The sequence below is a fragment of the Lynx canadensis genome, chromosome C2 (assembly GCF_007474595.2).
Source record: "Lynx canadensis isolate LIC74 chromosome C2, mLynCan4.pri.v2, whole genome shotgun sequence".
Classification (NCBI taxonomy): domain Eukaryota; kingdom Metazoa; phylum Chordata; class Mammalia; order Carnivora; family Felidae; genus Lynx; species Lynx canadensis.
Window position 1 is genome coordinate 9,949,213 of NC_044311.2, and position 23,085 is coordinate 9,972,297.

The following is a 23,085-nucleotide window of genomic DNA, read 5'->3' on the forward strand; positions in this document are numbered from 1 at the left end:
TAGCACAGAAAGAGCACAAACCATACGAGAAATTGATCAAGTGCCTTCACTAAAATTAAAAACTGCTTCGCACAACCACCGTCTAAACGAAAAGGCCCAGCTGAGGAGAAAACATTCGCAATTATATATGAAAAAAAAGATTTGTACTTAGAACATATACGTCTCACTCGTTTAACAAAACATTTGTACACATAACTCTCGCATTCAATAAGACGAAAAGGAATAAAAAAACGGCAAAGGTCTTGAACTGACCCTTCACAAAAGAAGTAGAATGGCCACGAACAGAAAACTATTCCGGGGACGCTGGAGCCAAAGAGGGAACGAACGCACATCTCAACCTAAAAGGCTTTTGAAATGAGACAGTCTAACAGGAGGAGACCGTCTTAACTACTCCTTGCGAAAAGGAAAACAGGCAAACAGATCGGTCGGTTGACTAGACGTCAACGACTTAATTTCTCACTGCTTGCTCACAGGTGTAGACAACACGGAAGCACCGCGACACCGGAAAAAGCGCGGACGCTCACGGCTCCAGAAGGAGGGCCAGAGGAAGTAGAGAGTGCAGGCGTGATCTCAGCTCCCAGATTGGGCGACTGACTCCGGGGCGGGGCAAAAAAGGACCAGCTCAGGTATGGGAGCTTCGGACCAGAAGCTCTTCTGGAGCCCCCAGACACGCCCACCTGCGCGCGCACCCTTCAGTTAACCACCCCCCCTTGGAGACAGTGCTCTCGCGGTATTTGTCCCGACTCTCGCGGGGTTTAGCGTGGCACTGGGAGGCCGGGCCCCGGGGAGGGGGTGGTGGTCGGTTAGTGGCGTTGGGCTCCGACCGCCGCGGTGGCATTGCTTTCTCCTCTGCTTACGGGGAGCTGCTCAGGCTGGAGGCTAACCAGGTGAAGAGCTCGCCCGCATGTGTGTGCGCGGTACTTGGGAGTCGGGAGGCCCGGCGCTGGAGGGGACCCCGTCTCAGCCTCCCGTGGTGTCGAGGCAGGCCGGCGCGAGGCGACCGTGGCGCGGGCTCCGCCCCAGCCTCCGCCCTAGCTCCCGCCCTGACCGCTTTCCTCCCCCTTTCTCCTAGCTCTTGCCGCCGCCTCGGTCGCGATGGGGGCGCAGGACCGGCCGCAGTGCCACTTCGACATCGAGATCAACCGGGAGCCGGGTGAGCCGGAGACTGGGCTCCTGCTGGGGCCTGGACCATCCCTGGGGAAGGAGAGGGGTCTGCCCTCATCAACCCTCCCCCAAGCCATTTTGGGAGCGGGTAGACGCAGTCAGCACTCCCTTGTCTCCTGAACGAAAAATCCATGGAAAGGAGATTTTCTACGGAAAATCTATAGCCCGGATCCACCACTCCCATTCTACTCGGAGTCCGGGCCTCGCCCTCCCAGACCCCTTGCGGGGACACTACGCCCTGCACCCCCGAACTGAGTGTTCGTACCATGCCTGGCGCCAAGATAAAGGGGGTGCAATCCTCGGACTTCTCTCTCAGTGTCTCTAGGGGCAAACACTCCCAATTCCTGTTTCTTGTATTTTTCTCTCTGAGGTTTGGACTCCTATATTGTCTTTCCTACGCCTTGTATATATCATTAGTAGATTAACCCCACTAGTATTTTTCCTTAAGTATCTTTAGCCAGAATTTCTTGGTTCGTGGGAAAATTACTTTGTGAAAGTCTCGTGCGATACACCAAAGCAGTCTGTACCAACAGGCTTGCAGCACGAATGCACGTAGCATTAATGCTTCGCCTTTAGGGAAAGCAGCCGTTCGTGAGTATATTTTATTGAGAATAAAATGTTTTCTTCTGAAGAGTAGTTGCTACGTAGCAGAGCCTTCAGGATTCCGAACTGTTAGCCTTCCCCCCCCCCCACCCCCGTATCTGTGACAGAAGTTTTAGTTGGAAAGTCTTTGTGCAGCGTCTTGTTCAGCAGATTCTTACTGAGATCCTGCAACTGTTCAAGACTGAGGACAGCAAGGAATAAAACAAAGGACTCTCTTCCTTGTAGTTTGTATTCTGTTTGGGGGAAGACCAGACCATAAACAAGGGGGAAAAAATACAGTGGCTTATAGTAGGGGTACTGTTTTAATATGTTGGTCAGAAAAAGCCTTTTCTGAGATGACAGTTAAGCAGGCATCTGGAGGAGATGAGGAGGGGAGCCATTGTGGATACCTTTGAGGAGCATTCCTGGCAACCGAAGTTAGTACAAAGGCCCTGAGGAGGGAGTGTGTTTGCATGTTTGAGGAACTGCTGGAAACCCCTGGTGGAGTAGAGGAGCGATGAGAGTAGCAGGAAATGGCTGCAGACCATAGTGAGGACTTTGACTCTGAGATAAGATATTGAAGGGTTTTGAGCAAAGGAATGTTATGATCTTAGAAATCTTGTTGCATTCTCAGTTTTTAATATATATATTTTTGGGGGTTGATGGATTTTCCTTTATTTTGACTGTTATAGTTGCAGAACTGTATGCATTTGTCAATATTCACAAAACTTTACACTAAGAAAGGATTAAATATGCTGTATGAAAATGATATCTTAACAAAATATTATCGTTTAAAAACATCACCTAAAATAACCACAATCATTCTGTGACACAGAAACATCACTGGGAAGAGATTGATATAATTAGGTTGAGCAGTTCATTCACTCTTTGTGGTGGTTGTAAATGGAAAAGACGATAATTTTTAGTTGAAGCTCATGGATGGGTGTCAAAATTCCCTAAATATTTGCATTGTTTTTTTTTTTTACCTGTGTTGCATAAAATCAAATTGAGCAAATAGTGCTTGTCACATTTATCATTACATTTCCACAAATGCAATATGTAACTTATCTTTTGTGCATTGTAAAACTTGCTTTCTCTTTGAAATAAACATAAAGTACTTCCAAATTTACATTTATAGCACCCAAAATAAAAGGAAACTCTTTTTAGGATGTGGCATAAATATTATTGACTTACCTTTGGAACAATGTGAAAATATCTCTTTTTAAAAAATTGTTTTTAACCATGTTTATCATTTTTTAAAATTCATATGCAAGTTAGCATATAGTGCAACAATGATTTTGGGAGTAGATATCCTTAATGCCCCTTATCCATTTAGCACCCCCCCCACAACCCCTCCAGCAACCCTCTGTTTGTTCTCCATATTTAAGAGTCTCATGTTTCATCCCCCTCCCTGTTTTTATATTATTTTTGCTTCCCTTCCCTTATGCTTATCTGTTTTGCATCTTAAAGTCCTCATGAGTGAAGTCATACGATATTTGTCTTTCTCTGACTAATTTTGCTTAGCATAATACCCTCTAGTTCCATCCATATATATATACATATATATATATATATATATATACCATATCTTCTTTATCCGTTCATCCATCGATGGACATTTGGGCTCTTTCCATACTTTGGCTATTGTGGATAGTGCTGCTATAAACATTGGGGTGCATGTGTCCCTTCAAAACAGATACCTGTATCCCTTGGATAAATATCTAGTAGTGCAGTTGCTGGGTCATAGGGTAGTTGTATTTTTAATTTTTTGAGGAACCTCCATACTGTTTTCCAGAGTTGAGCATTTTTTTCATGTGTCAGTTGGCCATCTGGATGTCTTCTTTGGAGAAATGTCTATTCATGTTTTTAGACCATTTCTTCACTGGATTACTTGTTTTTTGGATGTTGAGTTTGATAAGTTCTTTATGGATTTTGGATACTAACCCTTTATCTGATATGTTGTTTGTGAATATCTTCTCCCATTCCGTTGGTTGCCTTTTAGTTTTGCTGATTGTTTCCTTCGCCGTGCAGCAGCTTTTTATTTTGATGAGGTCCCAATAGTTCATTTTTGCTTTTGTTTCTCTTGCCTCTGGAGACATGTTGAGTAAGAAGTTGCTGTGGCCAAGATCAGAGAGGTTTTTGCCTGCTTTCTCCTCGAGGATTTTGATGGCTTCCTGTCTTACGTTTAGGTCTTTCATCCATTTTGAGTTTATTTTTGTGTATGGTGTAAAAAAGTGCTCCAGATTCATTTTTCTTCATCTTGCTGTCTGGTTTTCCCAGCACCACTTGCTGAAGACACTGTTTTTATTCCATTGGATATTCTTTCCTGCTTTGTCAAAGATTAGTTGGCCATATGTTTGTGGGTCCATTTCTGGGTTCTCTATTCTTTTCCATTAATCTGAATGTCTGTTTTTGTGCCAGTACCATACTGTCTTGATGATTACAGTTTTGTAATACAGCTTGAAGTTGGGGATTGTGATGCCTCCAGCTTTGGTTTTCTTTTTCAAGATTGCTTTGGCTATTTGGGGTCTTTTCTGATTCCATACAAATTTCAGGATTGTTTGTTCTAGCTCTGTGAAGAATGCTGGTGTTATTTTGATAGGGATTGCACTGAACATGTAGATTGCTTTGGGTAGTATTGACATTTTAACAATATTTGTTCTTCCTGTCCAGGAGCATGGAATATTTTTCCTTTTTTGTGTGTGTCTTCTTCAATTTCTTTCATAAGCTTTCTATAGTTGTCAGTGTATAGATTTTCACCTCTTTGGTTAGATTTATTCCTAGGTATTTTATGGTTTTTGGTGCTCAGTTTTTATATTTTGAGGCTTGATGGATCTTAATCCTTACACCATAGTGAATCCATGTTTCAGATAACAGGGCTTATGTTTTTTTAAGAATTAAAAATAGCATACTCATAAAAAGTATTCAGCAAAACAAACATTCTATACATAAAATACTCCTTTCCTAGTACATATTCATATCCTAGATTTGCAAATAACCTTTGTTATGAAAAATCTATAGAAGATGTTTGGTAAATGTTGTGTGAATTTCAGTCCCCAACATCCAAGGTAATTCATTATAATACCATACCATTCTGACAGAAGTGACTAGCAGTCTTGAGAACACTGAAACATAACAAGGAATGCTTATACTGTTCTAGGTTGACCCAGTTGATAATTGGCAATTTTATATGGTTCAGTCTCACATAGAATACTTTTAGCACTTTTCAGTGTATTATCTAAGTAGTAGGTAATTGATTTTTACACAGCTTTTAAGGATCACTTCAACTGTTTGAAATGAGGTACCCCACTTTATAGGATTTAACCATTAGTAAGTATGTCATTTGAGTACTTAGTCAAGTGATATTCTTGACTTCCTGAATTGTTAATAATTTGCTTAATGTAAGTACAAAGTAGTAACAAAGATGGTTTAGAAATGGCCATACTGTTGGGGCACCTGGGTGGCTCAGTCGGTAAGTGTCCGACTTCGGCTCAGGTCGTGGTCTTCCAGTTCGTGGGTTTGAGCCCCACATCGGGCTTTGTGCTGACAGCTCATGGCCTGGAACCTGCTTCAGATTCTGTGTCTCCCTCTCTCTCTCTGCCCCTCACCAAACTCACTCTCTGTCTCTCTCTTGCAAAATTAAATAGAAACATTAAATAAAAAAAAAAAAAGAAATGGCCATACTGACCATATTGATGAGAGATCAAGAAGTATTGATAAAAACTGAGTTGAATACAACACAGTATGTATTATTTTCCATTACTATCAATGGAGATGTGTATGTTTTATAGCAAGTTAACTAGACTTTTGAATTACAAAACTACAAAATGAGTGCAAGTATATATTAAAAAAAAGTGCCTTTTTTTAAGTTTATTTTAAGAGTGAGCAAGTGCGTGCACTCTTTTAAATATAGTTTTTTAAAAATTATTAAGGTTTGATAGGTTCTATTTTAGGGGAGGGGCGGGGGGAGGAGAGTGAATCCCAAGCAGGCTCCTTGTTTTCCGCACAGAGGCCTATGCTTGTGGGGCTTGATTTGGGGCTCTATATCACAAATCATCAGATGACCCGAGCCAAGAACAAGAGTGGGTTGTCTGCCCTACTGAGCCATCCAGGCACCCTAGGAAGAGTCTTTATATATGAGTTTTTCTCTGTGAATCCAATAAAATGGTTCCTATTTGAAATAATTCCAGACTGTATCTTAGGAATTTTTTTTTCAGAAGGTTTTTAACTAAAATTTTCATTTCCTTAATAGTTGCAGAATTGTTCATATTATTTCTTCTTGTGTGAGTTTATCTGTGGGATCTGTAGTGATAGCTCTTCCTTCATTTCTGATATTGATAATCTGTGCCCTTTGTCTTTTTCCTTGGTCTGTTTGGCTAGAGGTTTATCATTATTATCATATTTATTATCATTTCAAAGAACTAGATTTTGGTTTATTTTTTTCCACTACTGTTTTTCAGTTTTTATGATTTCTGCTCTTTATGTCCTTTCTAATGCTTGCTTTGGCTTACTTTGCTCTTTTTCTAGTTTCTTTAAAGTGAAAACTTGGATTGTTGACTTGAGACCTTCTTTTCTAATGTAAGAATTTAATGCTATAAATTTCCCTCTGTATGCAGGACCCCACAAATTTTGATATATTGCTTACTTTATTTTAGTTCAAAATATTTTCTAATTTCCCTTGAGGTTTAATCTTTGGCTCATGAATTATTGAGAAGTGTTTTGGGGCACCTGGGTGTCTCATTTGGTTAAGTGACTGACTCTTGGTTTTGGCTCAGGTCATGGTCTGATAGTTTGTGGGTTCAAGCCCCACATCGGGTTCTGTGCTGTCAGCACTTGGGATTCTCTTTGTCCCTCTCTCACCCTCTCTGCTTTTCCCCTGTTCTCACAGATGTGCTCACACCCTCTCTCTCTCTCAAAATAATAAACTTTAAAAAAAAAAAAAATAAGGGTTTTAATTTCTAAGTACAGTACTTGGATATTTTGCAGTTGTCTTTCTGTTAATGATTTCTAGTTTAATTCCATTGTGGTCAGAGAATATACTTTGTATGACCTTAGTTCTTTTAAATTTATTAAGGTTTGATATGTTCTATTTTAGTGAATTTCTCATGTACACTTGAAAAAACGTCTGTTTTGCTACTTTTGTGTGGATCTACATTTTTAAATTCTTAAAAAATGTTTATGTATTTATTTTGTGGGAGAGCACGAGTGGGGAGGGACAGAAAGAGAGGGAGAGAGAGAATCCCAAGCAGACTCCACACTGCCAAAGCAGAGCCTGATGCAGGGCTTGACCTCATGAACTGTGAGATCATTACCTGAGCCAGAATCAAGAGCCAGATGCTTAACTCACTAATCACCCAGGCACCCCTCTGTGGAGTGTTCTATAAATGTCAGTTTGACATTTGGCTAATAGTGTTGTTCTATTAGTTTGGGTACAGGTGTCATTTCGACACCAGTTGGCTAATAATGTTGTTCAGTTCTGTATTCTGGCTGGTTTTTTTGTCTCCTTGTTCTGTTGATTACCAAGAAAGGAGTATTGAAGTCTCCATATATAATTGTGGATTTGTTTATTTCTTCTTTCAGTTCTGTTAGCTTTTGCTTCATTTACTTTGAGGCTCTCTTGTTAGGTGGATGCAGACACCTTTAGGATTGTTAGGTCTTCCCAATGAATTGAGTCTTTTATCATTATGTAATGACCCTTGTTAATTTCCTTGCTTCAAAGCCTGCTTTGTCTAATGTGAATACTGCGACTTCAGTTTTTTTTGTTAGTGTTTATGTGGTATGTCATTTTCTATCCTTTTATTTTCTAACTTCTATTTAAAGTAGGTTTCTTGTAGATGGTAAATAGTTGGATCTTGTTTTTTCTCCCCCCCTGGTTTTATTAAGATATGATTAACATATAACATTGTGTAAGTTTGAGGCGTACATACGGTATGAAGATCTGATACACATATATTGTGCAATGATTGTCATAGTAAAGTTAGTTAACACTTGGATCAAAAGCAACCTGTTGCTTTTTTATAATAACCTCTTTCTTTCGATGTGATTCTCGGGATTAGAATTCACTTTAGAATGGATGTTGTTATACTGTCATTTAATCCTTACAGCAGCCTTGAGAGGTAGGCATTTTTGCATCCCTCTTACAGATCAGCAACAGTCTCAAATAAGTAACTTGCTCAAGGACACAGTGCTTATTAAGAACTGAGATTCAAAGATGGATCTTGTTTTTTAACCCATTCTCACAATCTTTTAAACAGTATATTTAGACTATTTACATTTAATGCAGTTATTGTTTGGATTTGTCTAATATTTGTTTTTGCTTCCTCTGTTTTCTTGTGTTTGGGATTATTTGAATATTTTTTAGTATTTTTAATTTTTCTATTGATTTTTGATGATCTCTATAATTTTCATTTGATGCAGTTTTAATAAAAACTTTATTATACATCAATAATATAATCAACACTTTTCCAAATCCAAATGATACTGAATACAGATCTACATGGTGGATCAGAGTGACTCCAACAAATTATATGGATTCAATCTCTCTGCATAGTTTTAGTGGTTACTCTAGAGATTACAATATACATATTTGGCTTTTCATGGTGTATCTAGAATTAATATTTTACCACTTCAGGTGAAATGTTGAAGCCACCCCACCATATAATATCCCTTTACCTCCTACTTTATAGTGTATTTGTCATGTGTATTACATCTACAAACACTGAAAGCCTTTGCTTTCAAACATCACACATAGTAGCTTAAGAAGAGAAAAAATACTCTCATTACTTTCTCTCATTATTTCTGTTGCTCACATGTGTTCGTTCCTGAAGTCTCAAGTTCCCTTTGGTATCATTCCCTTCTACCTGAAGAACTGGCTTAAAGTATTTCTTTTAGAGCAGATCTTCTGGCAACAAATTCTCTTTGTTGTTTTGTTTTGTTTTGTTTTGTTTTGTTTTGTTTTGTTTTGTTTTGTTTTGTTTTTAACCTGAGAATTTTACTTTGCTATTACTCTTGAAAGATATTTTCACTAGTTATAGAATTCTGTGTTGACAGTTACTTTCTTTTAGTACTTGAAAAACGTTCACTGCCTTCTAGTCAGTTTGGTTTCTGATAAGAAATCCATAGTCGTTCAAATTGTTTTGCCCCATATGTAATGTGTTACTCTTGTCTGACTGCTTTTAAGATTTTTACTCTTAAATTTTAGCAGTTTTATTGTGATGTGTCTGGGTGTGAATTTCTTTGTGTTTATTCTCTTTGGGATTTACTGATCTTTTGAATCTGTGTTTGTCTTTTGCCATCTTTAAGAAATTCTCAGCTAATATTTCTTCAGCTATTTTCTGTCTAGCACTCTTTTCCTCTTTCCAAGACTTTGATGACACAAATATCAAACGTTTTGATGTTACCTCACAAGTCTGAGGCTTTGTTCAGTTTTTCTCCCCCCAATATTTTTTTCTCTCTGCTTTTCAGATTGGATAATTTCTATTAATTGGTCTTTAAGTGCACTGACTTTTTCCTCTGTCATGTCCATTGTACTGTTGAACTCACCTAGTGAATTTTTAATTTGGCAATTGTATTTTTTGGTTTTAAATTTTCCTTGTTTTTGCTTGAGAGTTTCTGTTTTTCCATTCATTTGTACTTAATGTAGTATAATTGTAATAGCTGCTTTAAAGTCTTTGTGTAACAGGTTTCTAACATCAGTATCATTGTGGAGTTTCTGTTTTTGTCTTTTCCCTTATGGATTATGAGACTTTCATGGTTCTTTAAATGTAGATAAATGTTGAATTGTATCCCGGACATGGCCCTGAGTGTAGCTTAATTCTTGTGGAGAATGCTCACTGTTGTTGGTATTGGTGATGATGATGATGATATTGTAGTAGGCAGTCAGCCTGCAACCACCTTCTGCTGTTTAGAGTCAGTTCCACGCATGCATAATGCATGGATAAGCCCTGGAGTTCGTACCTTATGGGACGGTTTTCTTGAGGGAGCTCCCTCTTTGAGATTTCCTCAACACGTTTTGGCCCTTAAGGACTCCCTTTTTTGGTCATCTGGCCAGAAAGCTCGAGTTTTAGTTTCCTGACTCTCCCATGTACTTCTTATGATTGTGTCTGTCTCTGAGGCTAAGTGGCAAGAGAATAGAGAGTAAAAGCAGCAAAGGGGCACCTGGGTGGCTCAGTCTGGGTGGATCAGTCGGTTAAGTGTCCAACTCTTGTTTTCAGCTCAGGTCATGGTCTCTTGGTTGTTGGGTTTGAGTCCTGCATTGTGCTCTGCACTGCTGGTGTGGAGCCTGCCTGGGAATCTCTCTCTCCCTCTCTCTCTCTGCCCCTCCACCACATGTGCTCTCTCTCTCTCAAAATAAATCAACTTAAAAAAAAGATAAAAGCAGCAAGGATTCTTATCCTTTGGGAACACAGTTCCTCTAGTCAGCAAGATTTACCTCCCTTGAAGTTTAAAATTTTTTTTATGTTTTTTTTTTTTTTTTTTTTTTTTATATTTGAGAGAGAGAGAGACAGAGAGACAGACAGAGCATGAGCAGGAGAGGGGCAGAGAGATGGAGACAGAATCTGAAGCAGGCTCCAGGCTTTGAGCTGTCAGCACAGAGCCTGACTCGGGGCTTGAACTCATGAACTGTGAGATCATGACTTGAGCCGAGGTCAGCCGCCTAACCGACTGAACCACCCAGGCACCCCAACCCCTTTGAAGTTTTATATGCTTGCTTGGTCACCACTGCTCTTAGGCTGCTATCACTGTGGAATTGCCTAGGAGTTAAAACAGGACAGAGTGGGAAAAACAGAAAATGAGATTTCCCCCATTCACTGTGATCTGTAGGAGTCCTCTTTCCTGCTCCCTAGACTAGAAATAGAGGGCTTTCCTCAGAGCTCTTTTCTGTACCCAGAGTGCAGTTCTGGGTTTCTTTTGGTTCCAGGTCACGAGATAAGGTAGGAAAACAAAATCCATTACCAATTCGGTGGACTTTTGTGTTACTTCCAAGTCTGCCTGCTTCCATTTATTTTTATTAGTCCTTAGGTAACTGTTCCATGCTTCCTGTCCAAGGTTTTTTAGTTGAGTTGCATTCAGTGAGAAAGTTAGGGTGGAATATATTTGTTCCATCCAGCTTCCTTATAAGGAAGTCTGAATCTAGAATTCCTCATAAATTTCTAAAGATGTTAACGGATAGAAATTAGCCAGTCATTTTTCATTGTCTTTATAAATACGTTCATGTTTTCTGAAGGCATAAGCTTTTTGAATGAAATGTGATACCCACTTTGGAAATACATATATATGAAATCCTCATTGACAACTTCATTTTTCTGACAGACTCACCCTTCTCTGGTTAAATGTTAATTCTCTAGGGTTGTTAGTGAGAACATCCCAGGGGGGCATGAAATAGTAATCTTGTTTTTTTCTTGTTTGGTGCCTCAGGAGCTTGCCTTTTTATTCAGATCCCGGTACCAAGAAATTGGGAGCCCAAGGAACTGTGTTTTAGATGTCTATTAGTAAACTGATTTAAGCTAGGTTAGGCAAAGAATGGCCATTGGGTTTTTTTAAAGTACATATTGGGGAGTTGCCAATGAGTTAGGTGCAGGCCATAGATTGCCTTTGTCACAATCTTGCTACCAGGCTACCCCCAAAGTCACATTTTGCCAACGCATAGACATTAGCAAGCAAATATGCCCACACATAAGAAGTTCTGTAAGTTTGATGAAGTCCAAGTTCTGTTTTTTTTCAGTGCTCCAAGAACTCTTTATGTGAAAGATTCCTGCTCCTGAAAATTGTCACGCAAATGTTTATCAGGCACCAGAATACTCTAAACTCGTGGCTAGACTCAGGACTTTTTTGGTGGACCTAGCCTCAGGTTCTACTCCAAAGGGTGACCCTCCAGATTCATTTGTCCTGTTAACGCAAGGGCATGGATTATCCCCAAATATTTTTATTCAGTCTGTATATCACTAATTCTGAACATGGCCAATAAAAACCCATTTCTAACATTTATGTTGCTAATTCTAAGGCCTCTGGTTGGTGAGAGATAAAGATAGTAAAAGTATTTTTAGTAGCCACCTCTGACTGAGATTTGGCCTTTGATTATCACCTTTGGAGGGTGTTTCTTTATGGTTAAGGTGAGGTTAAAACTTGTGATCCCTTTATATCAATGTCTACGTAAGATATCTTAAATTATAGTTATACTACATCATAGTAGTAAAATGATGTAGGCCATTTGTTTTCAGATTGCAAGATGTTTTCACTTTTTTTTTCAACATATGAAATGTATTGTTTTCCATTGGTTTCCATACAACACCCAGTGCTCCTCCCAAAAGGTGCCCTCCTCAATACCCATCACCCACCCATCCCCTCCCTCCCACCCCCCCATCAACCCTCAGTTTGTTCTCAGTTTTTAAGAGTCTCTTATGCTTGCAAGATGTTTTCATGAAGCTCCAGGGTATCAGACACCCATTTGTTCACTTGCATCCTGTCAGTGTGCAGTGGTTTCCCACAGGTTACGGGACACGTGATGACACAACGTGTCAATGCAATGCAGGAGCAGTCAGGAAAACCTGTCTTCGGCCACACCAGACATTAGTTAGATTTGCAAAAATGTAAAACCATGACACTTGAAAACTTTTGGTTCATTTTTTGAAATATAAATTATTAAAAATATTTGTGTTAGCATGTAATGAGTTTATTGAAAATTGATTAATATTTTTTAAAATTTCTCCATTTTACTTTCTAATGTGGTAAATATCAGTAAATATAAACCCATATAAAAAGTCTTTAAGGTCCTCAATAATTGTTAAGAATATAGAGGGGTCTGGAGTGCCCGGGTGGCTCAGTTGGTTAAGCATATGACATGAGCTCAGGTCATGATCTCATGGCTCATGGGTTTGAGCCCCACATTGGGCTTTGTGCTGACATCTCAGAGCCTGGAGCCTGCTTTTGATTCTATGTCTCCCTCTCCCTCAGCCCCTCCCCCACTCATGCTCTGTTTCTCTCTGTCTCAAAAATAAATAAACATAAAAAGATTTTTTTTTAAAGAATATAGAGGGGTTCTGAGACCAAACAGTTTGAGAACTATTGTTCTAGACACATGCTTTCATGGAATGCAAGCATTGGGCTTTACCTAGAGATGTTTTGAACTTTTTGTTTGGCTATAATTTCATATTTGTAAGAAGTTGAAAAATAAAAATAGTAAAAATCATCCATTTATCCTTTACCTAGAATCACCTGTTATATTTTATACCATTTGCTCCCTCTGCACATATAATTTTTTTCTGAACCATCTCAGGGTAAGTTACCTACATCATGGCTCTTTACTCTTTTACTTAGCATATTTGTTAAGAATAGAGATATTTCTTAACTACAGTGTAGTTATCAACTTTATAAATTTGCATTGATGTGATAACTTTAATCTGCCGTCTATGTATTCCTTCCATTTTTGTGATTTGGCCTAAAATGTCAATTACAGCATTTTTTCTCTTCCAGTACAAAATCTAATCTAGCATCACATATTACATTCAGCTGTCATGTCACTTTATCCTTCTCTTTTTTTTTTTTCAACGTTTATTTTATTTTTGAGACAGAGAGACAGAGCATGAACGGGGGAGGGGCAGAGAGAGAGGGAGACACAGAGTCGGAAACAGGCTCCAGGCTCTGAGCCATCAGCCCAGAGCCCGACGCGGGGCTCGAACTCCCGGACCGCGAGATCGTGACCTGGCTGAAGTCGGACGCTCAACCGACTGCGCCACCCAGGCGCCCCTATCCTTCTCTTTTTAAAAAAATGTTTATTTACCTTTTTTGATACAGAGCCTGCACCCAGGTGAGATTAGAAAAGAGGCAAAGAGAATCCCAAGCAGGCTCTGCACCAGCAACACAGTGTCTGATATGGAGCTTGATCTGACGAACTGTGAGATCATGACCTGAGCTGAAATCCAGAGTCAGACACTTAACACCCCTATCCTCCATTTTTATACCTTTTTTGTTTCTTTTGTGACATTGACATTTTAGAGGAATACAGTGCCCTTCCCTCATTTTTAAGTAGAACATTACATTTTTTATTTGTCAGAGGCTTGAAGTTTGTTTTCAAAAGTGATAACCAGGGTATTTCTTTAGAGGAATGTTCAACTTTGGAATTTTTATGTGGGCCTCACAGCAATATCATAAAACCTGGGCAATACATCAGAATTGGTAAAAAAAAAAAAAAAAAAAAAAAAAAAAAAAAAAAAAAAATGGGTAAATAGTTGAAGTTGGTGTTTTTACTTTATTGCTTACGATTCACATGGATTCAAGAAATTGAACTGAAAATGGAGTACAACTTGTGATCTTGCACAAGCCGCTTGACCTCTTTATAGAATCAGTTTTGTCTTAATGTGATTCTGAAGATAGCACAGCAAAACTTGCTTATATTCAGAATTACCCTTTAAACTTTAGACTCACACTCAATAGAATTTCTCCTTTGAGAGTGGGGCATGTGGGGATCTGGTATATACTGAGGGAACAGGAGGTTGCGTCTGCCATGTCAACCTCTCCCTGGTCCTAAACTCATTAATAGAGTGACTGGAGGCAGTGGTCTGCACTGTTTAGATGATTTTTTCCCTTTTTCAACGTTTATTTATTTTTGGGACAGAGAGAGACAGAACATGAACGGGGGAGGGGCAGAGAGAGAGGGAGACACAGAATCGGAAACAGGCTCCAGGCTCTGAGCCATCAGCCCAGAGCCTGACGCGGGGCTCGAACTCACGGACCGCGAGATCGTGACCTGGCTGAAGTCGGACGCTTAACCGACTGCGCCACCCAGGCGCCCCGATTTTTTCCCTTTTTATATACTCACAAATTAAATAGGACTCCAGTGTATTAGTGCCTGTGTAGTAAGGTTGTTGGGAAGACTAATAAAATAATAGAACCAATTGTCTTACAGATTGTGTTTTTGTAACATGAATTTATTGTGATGGCATTGGTTAATTATGGAGCATAGTTTTAATTAGTTTTAATAGAACACAGGCTACTGTTTGTTTATAACGATCAGATAACAAGGTGAGGCACTAGTTGTGTAGGAGGCAAGGGCAGTTGGGCAGCACTGCTCTTCTAAGTTATTCTTGTCTGTCCTGACTAATCTGAAAGACCACAAGAAGAGTTATGTTAGTGATAGTGCTGGGAGAAGGGGGGAGAGTGAGGTGTGATCAATTGTAGGATTTCCACAGTGATGTTTAAGTTTTATAATAAACCCTTATAGCTAAAAGCATGCCTTTGTTAGGTGATACTCCTCTAACAAAAAAAAATCATTCTTACTGCAACCCCACATTCCTTTGTTCCCCCAACTCTCATTTTCCCATAGAAACAGTTGTTTTTATATACGGTTATTGATAATGCAGTGTTTCTTTAAATTCTGTCATGTTATTTGCGGAGCAGACTCTTAATCTGCATCTAGCACAGTGACATAACTGTTTTTATGTTGCTTTAATTATAACATGTGCATGAATATGAGCATGCACACTGAGTTAAGTACAGCTTTCATATTGAGGTATTGTTTAGACAGATCTTTGTAGATTAAGCCTTTTTGTTCACGTTGTAGTGAAAAGGCTTGTTTCAGGTTTCTGTAAGCAAGAGGGTTTGGTGTGGTTTGTTTATTTTTTATTCATTTATTTTTTAAAGAAATTTGGCCTGGAGAATCCCAATCCAGGCCTGACTGGATGGTTTTGAAGGCAGACACATAAGGGTTTTCATGGGGACTTTGAGAGGAGTAAGTTGACTTCTTCGCACCTTCCTTTCCCTCCCCTTTCTCTGCCTCAGAAATCCCAAGTGAAATATACTAACTTTTTTTTTCCCTTTTCTACTTTTAACATAAGATGGCTGTTTCTTGTCTGACTCCCACCTCCTATCCCCCCATTGAATTCCTGTACTTTTCTGTTGTTTTTCTACCTTTGTTGGTTTTCATCTGTTAGTGTTGTTGCAAAGGAAATTCTGACATTAGTGGTATGAACCAGCTGTCCAGTACAATTCTTTACAGTTATGATTTGCACATCATTTACATAAAGTCTTAAAAGCTTTCCAGAATATATATCTTTCAGCCTGAATCCTTGATAGAACATAGCACTTAACACAGATGGTCAGGTGTTCAGTAAACAGTTATCCTACTGGGAATAAAAGCAGATGGAAACTAAAAAGATTTCTTTAGATAGCCGGAAGAAAGCTCAGGCTAAAAAGGGGAAGACTTAGGTAACAGAATTATCTAGAATTGAGATAATGCTTTCAAAGTTATCTCAAAAATTGCTGTGCTCTACTGTGAATGCCTTACTATGTAAGCCTTGCCACAGGTAGAGCCCTATTGTAGTTTCATTGTGCTTCAGGGGACTATGTCTTAAGTAGAGGGCTATATAGTGAGATCTTGAATTTCTGTTTCCAGTCCTTATAGACTTGTACAAATCATTGAAGCTGATGCTTTTTTTTTTTTAATTTTTAAAAAATGTTTGTTTATTTTTGAGAGACAGAGTGTGAGCAAGAGAGGGGCAAAGAGAGAGGGAGACACAGAATCCGAAGCAGGCTCCAGCCTCTGAGCTGTCAACACAGAGCCTGACCTGGGGCTCGAACTTACAAACCCAATCGTGAGATCATGACCTGAGCTGGAGTCAGACACTCAACCGACTGAGCCATGCAGGCACCCCGAAGCTTGATTCTTAAGTCATGTGTGAGTAGAGGGGCTATAAAGGGTAGATTCCCTCTATTTAGGTTGGGTACCCCACATGAAGGGGGAAAGGTAAGAGTTAACGTTCCTAAATTAAGCTCTAGGAAGGGATCCTTATAGGTAATGTAGATTAATATGAAGACCCTGATATTTTCATCACAGAACTGCAGTGACACTGGTAGTTTGGAAATGACCCAGACAGCGTGAACTACTATAGCTGCTGCTCTTGTCTCTGCCTCCCTGGTCTTACCTAGCTGTTGTCACCACCGGAAAAACTTCATGTTTTTTTAGAAGTCTAGTTCCGGGAGTTGAAGAAGGAGACTGTGAAAAGCAGAAATAAACCGATGGTGTGTAGCTTCTGCCCCAAAACAGTTACCTTTCCCAGAGAGCCTGAAAGTTTCCATATGACCTTTCCATACCAACTGCAGTTCTGGGTACATAAGCATCCCCTGTTTAAGAATGCTATCATCTCTGGGAAGGTTTGTTTTTATACATAACCTGAACTTATGCAGCAAGAATGCTTTCTTCTTTTTTTTTTATAATGCTTGTTTATTTATTTTGAGAGAGGGAGCACATGTGAGTGGGGGAGGGGCAGAGAGAGAATCTCAAGCAGGCCGTGTGCTGTCAGTGCGGAGCCAACTCAGGGCACCGTCTCATGAACCGTGAGATTATGGCCTGAGCCAAAGTCAAGAGTCCGATGTTTAACCGACCGAGCCTCCCAGGTGCCCCAAGACTGCTTTCTTCTAAATTGTTTGATGAGAGAGCCACTCTGGGAGTTGCCTGGGGCAAGGGGAAGTCGGGGATGTTACAGCCAGGGAAGACAGCTGAGTATATGTATTGGAAAGAGCATTGGACGAGGACTCAGAAGACCAGGCTCTGGTTCTGGCTCTGCTCATTTCTATGTAGGTGGCCTTTGGTAAGTTACATTATTAATAGCCAAATGTGTTTGAAAACAGGGTAATAATCTTGGCTATGATAATAATACCATATATTTTTAAGGTGTCTTAGTCCATACAGCATTATGATGTAAGATTTATACCCATTTTAGAGATGAGGAGTGTCTCAGAGGGGCTAATTGATCCAACCAAGATCCTATAGCTAGTAACTGTGAAAGCCAGGGCTCTAGCCTGGGTTTTCTTTCTTGCCCACTATACCATGGCTGCTGTGTAAAACCTAGGGTTTAGTATTATGAAGTTGCTGGAAGAGCAGATTAGATTTGAGGATAGTGCTGAGTAGGGCAGCATTAGGATATTTGTTGGTTGGGGAGTGGAGCACCTAAGATAGGAAGGAAGATAGATATGGCAGTAGGGAATTCTTAAACAAAAAAACAAAAGTATTTCCCAACTGTATCTTCCGTTGTCATTGTATACTGGAAGGAATGAAAAACTCCTTTTACCTTTTCCTCCCTTTCTAGAATTTTAGCTAATACTGTTAGTTATTTGCTTGATTGCATCAGTATCATGGATCAGGTAGGCTTTCTTGGCTGTCTTCAGAACTTAATCGCCACTTACAACATTGTTTCTGTTAGAAAATATTTTCCATATTCCTAACCACCAATTTGAAGATGATTGTTTATTTTTTATTTTTATTTTTGTTTAATTATTTTAATATGAAATTTATTGTCAAATTGGTTTCCATACAACACCCAGTGCTCATCCCAACAGGTGCCCTCCTCAGTGCCCATCACCCACTTTCCCCTCCCTCTCACCCTGAAGATGATTTTCTAAACATGTAAGATTTAAGATAGAGATTGCCAGTGTTTATGAATGACACATTAGGGAAAGAAAGGAATATTACAATCAGTAAAGTTAATTCACAAGTTCTAAACCGTGTGACCTGAACTCTTACTGCATGTTTGGCACATTTTAAGCTGAAAAGGGCTTCATTGTTTTTTCTGTTAGTAAAAATAGTGCATGCTCATTATAAAAACACCAATAATATTTAAAAAGTTAAACCTGTCGTAAAATCCTGCCATGCAGAGATAATAATCACAGCTAACCTTTTTTGAACCTCTTAATTCTGTATAATGGTTCATACATAATTTTTAATTTTTTTTAATGTTTATTTATTTTTGAGAGAGACAGAGACAGAATGTGAGTGGGTTGGGGCAGAGAGAGAGGGAGCCACAGAATCCGAAGCAGTCTCCAGGCTCCGAGCTGTCAGCACAGAGCCTGACGTGGGGCTCAAACTCACGAGCTGTGAGATCATGACTTGAGCCGAAGTCGGACGCTCAGGCACCCCCATACATAATTTTTAAAAATGGTATAAGCTCCATTCTATTCTGGCCCTGCCTTTTTCTGTTCAACAGCATGTTCTCAACTTTTTTCCACTTCAATAAATCAAGCTTTATGTAATCACTTGTAGTGGTTATATAGTTTACTGTCATATGGAAGTATCTGTATTTGTTAGAGTATATGATGGCAATGGTTGCTAAACATAAAGGCTGATAAATAACAGTGACTTAGATTTAAGACAAATTTTCTCTTACACAGCTCCCAGCCAGTCAGCAGATCAAGGCTGATGATGTCAGGGACTCAGGCTTTGCCTTGTTACTCTGTCACTCTTGACATTGGGTGGATGGGTGAAGCTCTTAACAGAAGAATTCAAGCTGGGTAAATACAAATGAAATGATGGAATTAGAAGAAACATTTTGCAACCCTCAGTATGATTGGTGCGGAAGAGGATCATTAGTGGCCAAACTATTGGGTGAAAAGTTGTTATAGAACATAGTATACACATAAGTTTCAAAATATCATTCCAGTTATGAATTTAAAAATGGGGGAAGTACATTTACAGCTGAGAGATTGGCTAATATAATACTTCAGCATTACCAGTAATGGGTCAGACTGACATGTGCTTCCTGATGGGATGCAAAAAAAGGGGGGGGGGGAATGTTTTAGATTAAAAGAGACCAAAGCATGACAACCAAATCAATGCATAATCTTTGGTTAGACTCCCAGATTTAAAAAAGAGGTATAAAGGGCATTGTGGAACCAGTTGGGTAAATATGAATATTGACTATTATTAGACTGTGGTGTTAATCACTGTTAACATGTTGTGACAATGGTATTGGGGTAAAGTACAGAATATCTTTGTTCTTTGGGAGTATATAGCGAAGTAATTAGGATGAAGCATTACAACATCTATAATTTTCAGTTTGAACCAGAAGAAAATTATGTGTAACGTGGTAGGAGTAAAGTTAACATGGCAAAGCATCTTTATAGATTTAAAATTTTTTTTCAATAAAAAGTTGATGGGGAGGAGGGCATTGTGTGTTCATTCAGATAACCTTCAGATAATTTTGTTAAATATCTCCAGAAATCTTAATACTTTGGGGGGGTTGCAATTAAATGACTATATTTTACTTTCGCGAAAATTGGACACATTTGCAATTTTGAGTTTTCCTGTCTAAGAATAAGTTACGTCTCCTTTTATTCAGATTGCCTTTATGCCTCTCAGAGGTTTGTAGTTTTTATGGGTCCTACATTCTTAAGGCTAAGTAGCTAGAATGTTTTTTGGTGGTGTCGTGAATATGATTTTAATTGTTGTCTTTTTTACTAGTTCTTACTGATCATAAAAAATATTAACAATTTCAGTGTCTCCATTAATATTTCAGTTGGTTCTTTTAGGTTTTCTAGATGTACAGCTATGTCTTTCAAATAATGATGAATATGCTCTTTTTGATATGTATACTTCTCATATGGTTCTCTTGTCTACTGCATGGCCTAGAATTTCTAGAATAGCATTAAACAATAGTGATGATAACAAGCACCTTTTTAATTTTATTTTATTTTTATTTTTTAAAATTTGTATCCAAATTAGTTAGCATATAGTAAAACAATGATTTCAGGAGTAGATTCCTTAGTGCCCCTTCCCCATTCAGCCCATCCCCCCTCCCACAACCCCTCCAGCTACCCTCAGTCTGTTCTCCGTATTTATGAGTCTCTTCTGTTTTGTCCCCCTCCCTGTTTTTATATTATTTTTGTTTCCCTTCCCTTATGTTCATCTGTTTTATCTCTTAAAGTCCTCATATGAGTGAAGTTATGCAGTATTTGTCTTTCTCTGACTAATTTCGCTTAGCATAATACCCTCCAGTTCCATCCACATAGTTGCAAATGGCAAGATTTCATTCTTTTTGATTGCCGAGTAATACTCCATCGTATATATATACCACATCTTCTTTATCCATTCATCCATCAGTGGACATTTGGGCTCTTTCCATATTTTGGCTATTGTTGATAGTGCTGCTAGAAACATTGGGTTGCATGTGTCCCTTCAAAACAGCACACCTGTATCCCGAGGATAAATGCCTAATAGTGCAATTGCTGGGTCGTAGGGTAGTTCTATTTTTAGTTTTTTGAGGAACCTCCATACTGTTTTCCAGAGTAGCTGCACCAGTTTCCATTGCCACCAGCACTGTAAAAGAGATCCTCTTTCTCCACATCCTCGCCAACATCTGTTGTTGCCTGAGTTGTTAATGTTAGCCATTCTGACAGGTGCGAGGTGGTATCTCATTGTGGTTTTGATTTGTATTTCCCTGATGATGAGTGATGTTGAGCATCGTTTCATGTGTCTGTTGGCCATCTGGGTGTCTACTTTGGAGAAGTATTTTTCGTGTCTTTAGCTCATTTCTTCACTGGATTATTTGTTTTTTGTGTGTTGAGTTTTTGATAGGTTCTTTATAGACTTTGGATACTAACCCTTTATCTGATATGTCGTTTGTGAGTATCTTTTCCCATTCCATCGATTGCCTTTTAGTTTTGCTGATTGTTTCCTTTGCTGTGCAGAAGCTTTTTATTTTGATGAGGTCCCAATAGTTCATTTTTGCTTTTGTTTCCCTTGCCTCTGGAGACATGTTAAGAAGTTGTTGCGGCCAAGATCAAAGAGGCTTTTGCCTGCTTTCTCCTCGAGGGTTTTGATGGTTTCCTGTCTTACATTTAGGTCCTTCATCCATTTTGAGTTTATTTTTGTGTATGGTGTAAGAAAGTGGTCCAGGTTCATTTTTCTGCATGTCGCTGTCCAGTTTTCCCAGCACCACTTGCTGAAGAGACTGTCTTTTATTCCATTGGATATTCTTCCCTGCTTTGTCAAAGATTAGTTGGCCATATGTCTGTGGGTCCATTTCTGGGTTCCACTGATCTGAGTGCCTGTTTTTCTGCCAGTACCATACTGTCTTGATGATCATAGCTTTGTAATACAGCTTGAAGTCCAAACAAGCACTTTTGACTTGTCTCTTACTTTAATGACATTAGTGCTGTCCTGATGTTCCACCACTAAACATAATGCTGTCTCTTGATTTGAAGGGTGTCTGAGAATTTTTGTGCTTATGTTAAGGGATGAATGTTCAGGGTGCCTGGGTGGCCCAGTCTGCTGAACATCCGACTCTTGATTTTAGGTCACGATCCTAGGGTCGTGGGATTGAGCCCCCATCGAGCTCCGTGCTGAGTGTGGAGCCTGCTAAAGAGTCTTTCTCCCTCTGTTCCTGTCCTGTGCTCATGCTCGCTTGCTCTCTCTCACATTTATTCTCCCCTCCCCACTTTTTTTTTTTTTTTTCCCTTCATCAAATGCTCTTTTGGTTTCTGTCTCAGGATAGTACCTTTTAAAAAATGAGATTGATATAGAGAGAGTTTTCAAGTTTGTTTATGTCATCTTTCTCAGACTTTGGTATCAATTTAATTTGCTTCATAAAGTTTGTTAAGCTTTTCATCTTTTGCTGTGCTCTGAAACAGTTGAGATGGCATTACATTTTAATCTCAAGAGTTATTTAACAGCACTCTTTTGGATGTATACTTACCAGCATTTTGTTTCTTTCTTGGCTGTTTTTTAGTCTCCATCAGCATGGAGTTGTAATCCATACCTTCTTACAATTTTTTCCTACAATTTAGTGTCCCTTTTTATTTTTCCTCCAAAAGAGCCAGCTTTGGAATTTATCAAGTCTAATATTTTTTTTTAATGTTTGTTTATTTTTTTGAATGAGGAAAACATTGATGTATGTTTATTTATTTACAGAGTATAAAATAACCCTCTCTGCAAAAGAAAAAGTGAACATATAAATTAATGACTGATTTTATTTTATTTTGATCTAAAATTTATTCATTCTTAAAATGCAAGAAACAATTATTTATAGAAGAAAATATAACCAATATGATTTAATACCTGCATTTAACATTATTTTAATATCAGTTTTGTATATAAACAGCCACATACACACTTTTTTTTTTTTTTTTTTTTTTGACTGAGCCACCCAGTCTTCCCAATGGGCCACTTAGTTTTTTATTTTACTTTACTTTATTTTATTTTATTTTATTTTATTATTTATTTATTTATTATTATTATTATTATTTTAAATTTACATCCAAATTAGTTAGCATATAGTGCAACAATGATTTCAGGAGTAGATTCCTTAGTGCCCCTTACCCATTTAGCCCATCCCCCCTCCCAAAACCCCTCCAGTAACCCTCAGTTTGTTCTCCATATTTATGAGTCTCTTCTGTTTTGTCCCCCTCCCTGTTTTTATATTATTTTTGTTTCCCTTCCCTTATGTTCATCTGTTTTATCTCTTAAAGTCTTCATATGACTTTTGTTATATGATTTTTGTCTTTCTCTGACTAATTTCGCTTAGCATAATACCCTCCAGTTCCATCCACATAGTTGCAAATGGCAAGATTTCA

General features: G+C 38.8%; 1 protein-coding gene across 13 annotated transcripts in view; it reads left to right on the plus strand.

The window, feature by feature from the left end:
• Positions 1–608: 608 nt before the first annotated feature.
• Positions 609–23,085, plus strand: part of NKTR (natural killer cell triggering receptor) — a 62,802-nt gene continuing 40,325 nt past the window's right edge. For 8 of the 13 annotated variants that reach the window (XR_003971613.2, XM_030328546.2, XM_030328551.2 and 5 more), the window contains exons 1-2: positions 774–887; positions 1,073–1,153. Coding sequence is in view for 10 of the 13 variants with exons in the window: in XM_030328546.2 (XP_030184406.1) it covers positions 1,096–1,153 (58 nt within the window). In the remaining 3 variants the exon portion in view is untranslated. Of the gene's footprint in view, positions 627–770; positions 888–1,072; positions 1,154–23,085 lie in introns of those variants that run through there. The other 5 variants (XM_030328556.2, XM_032594652.1, XM_030328547.1 and 2 more) reach the window with 4 other exon arrangements.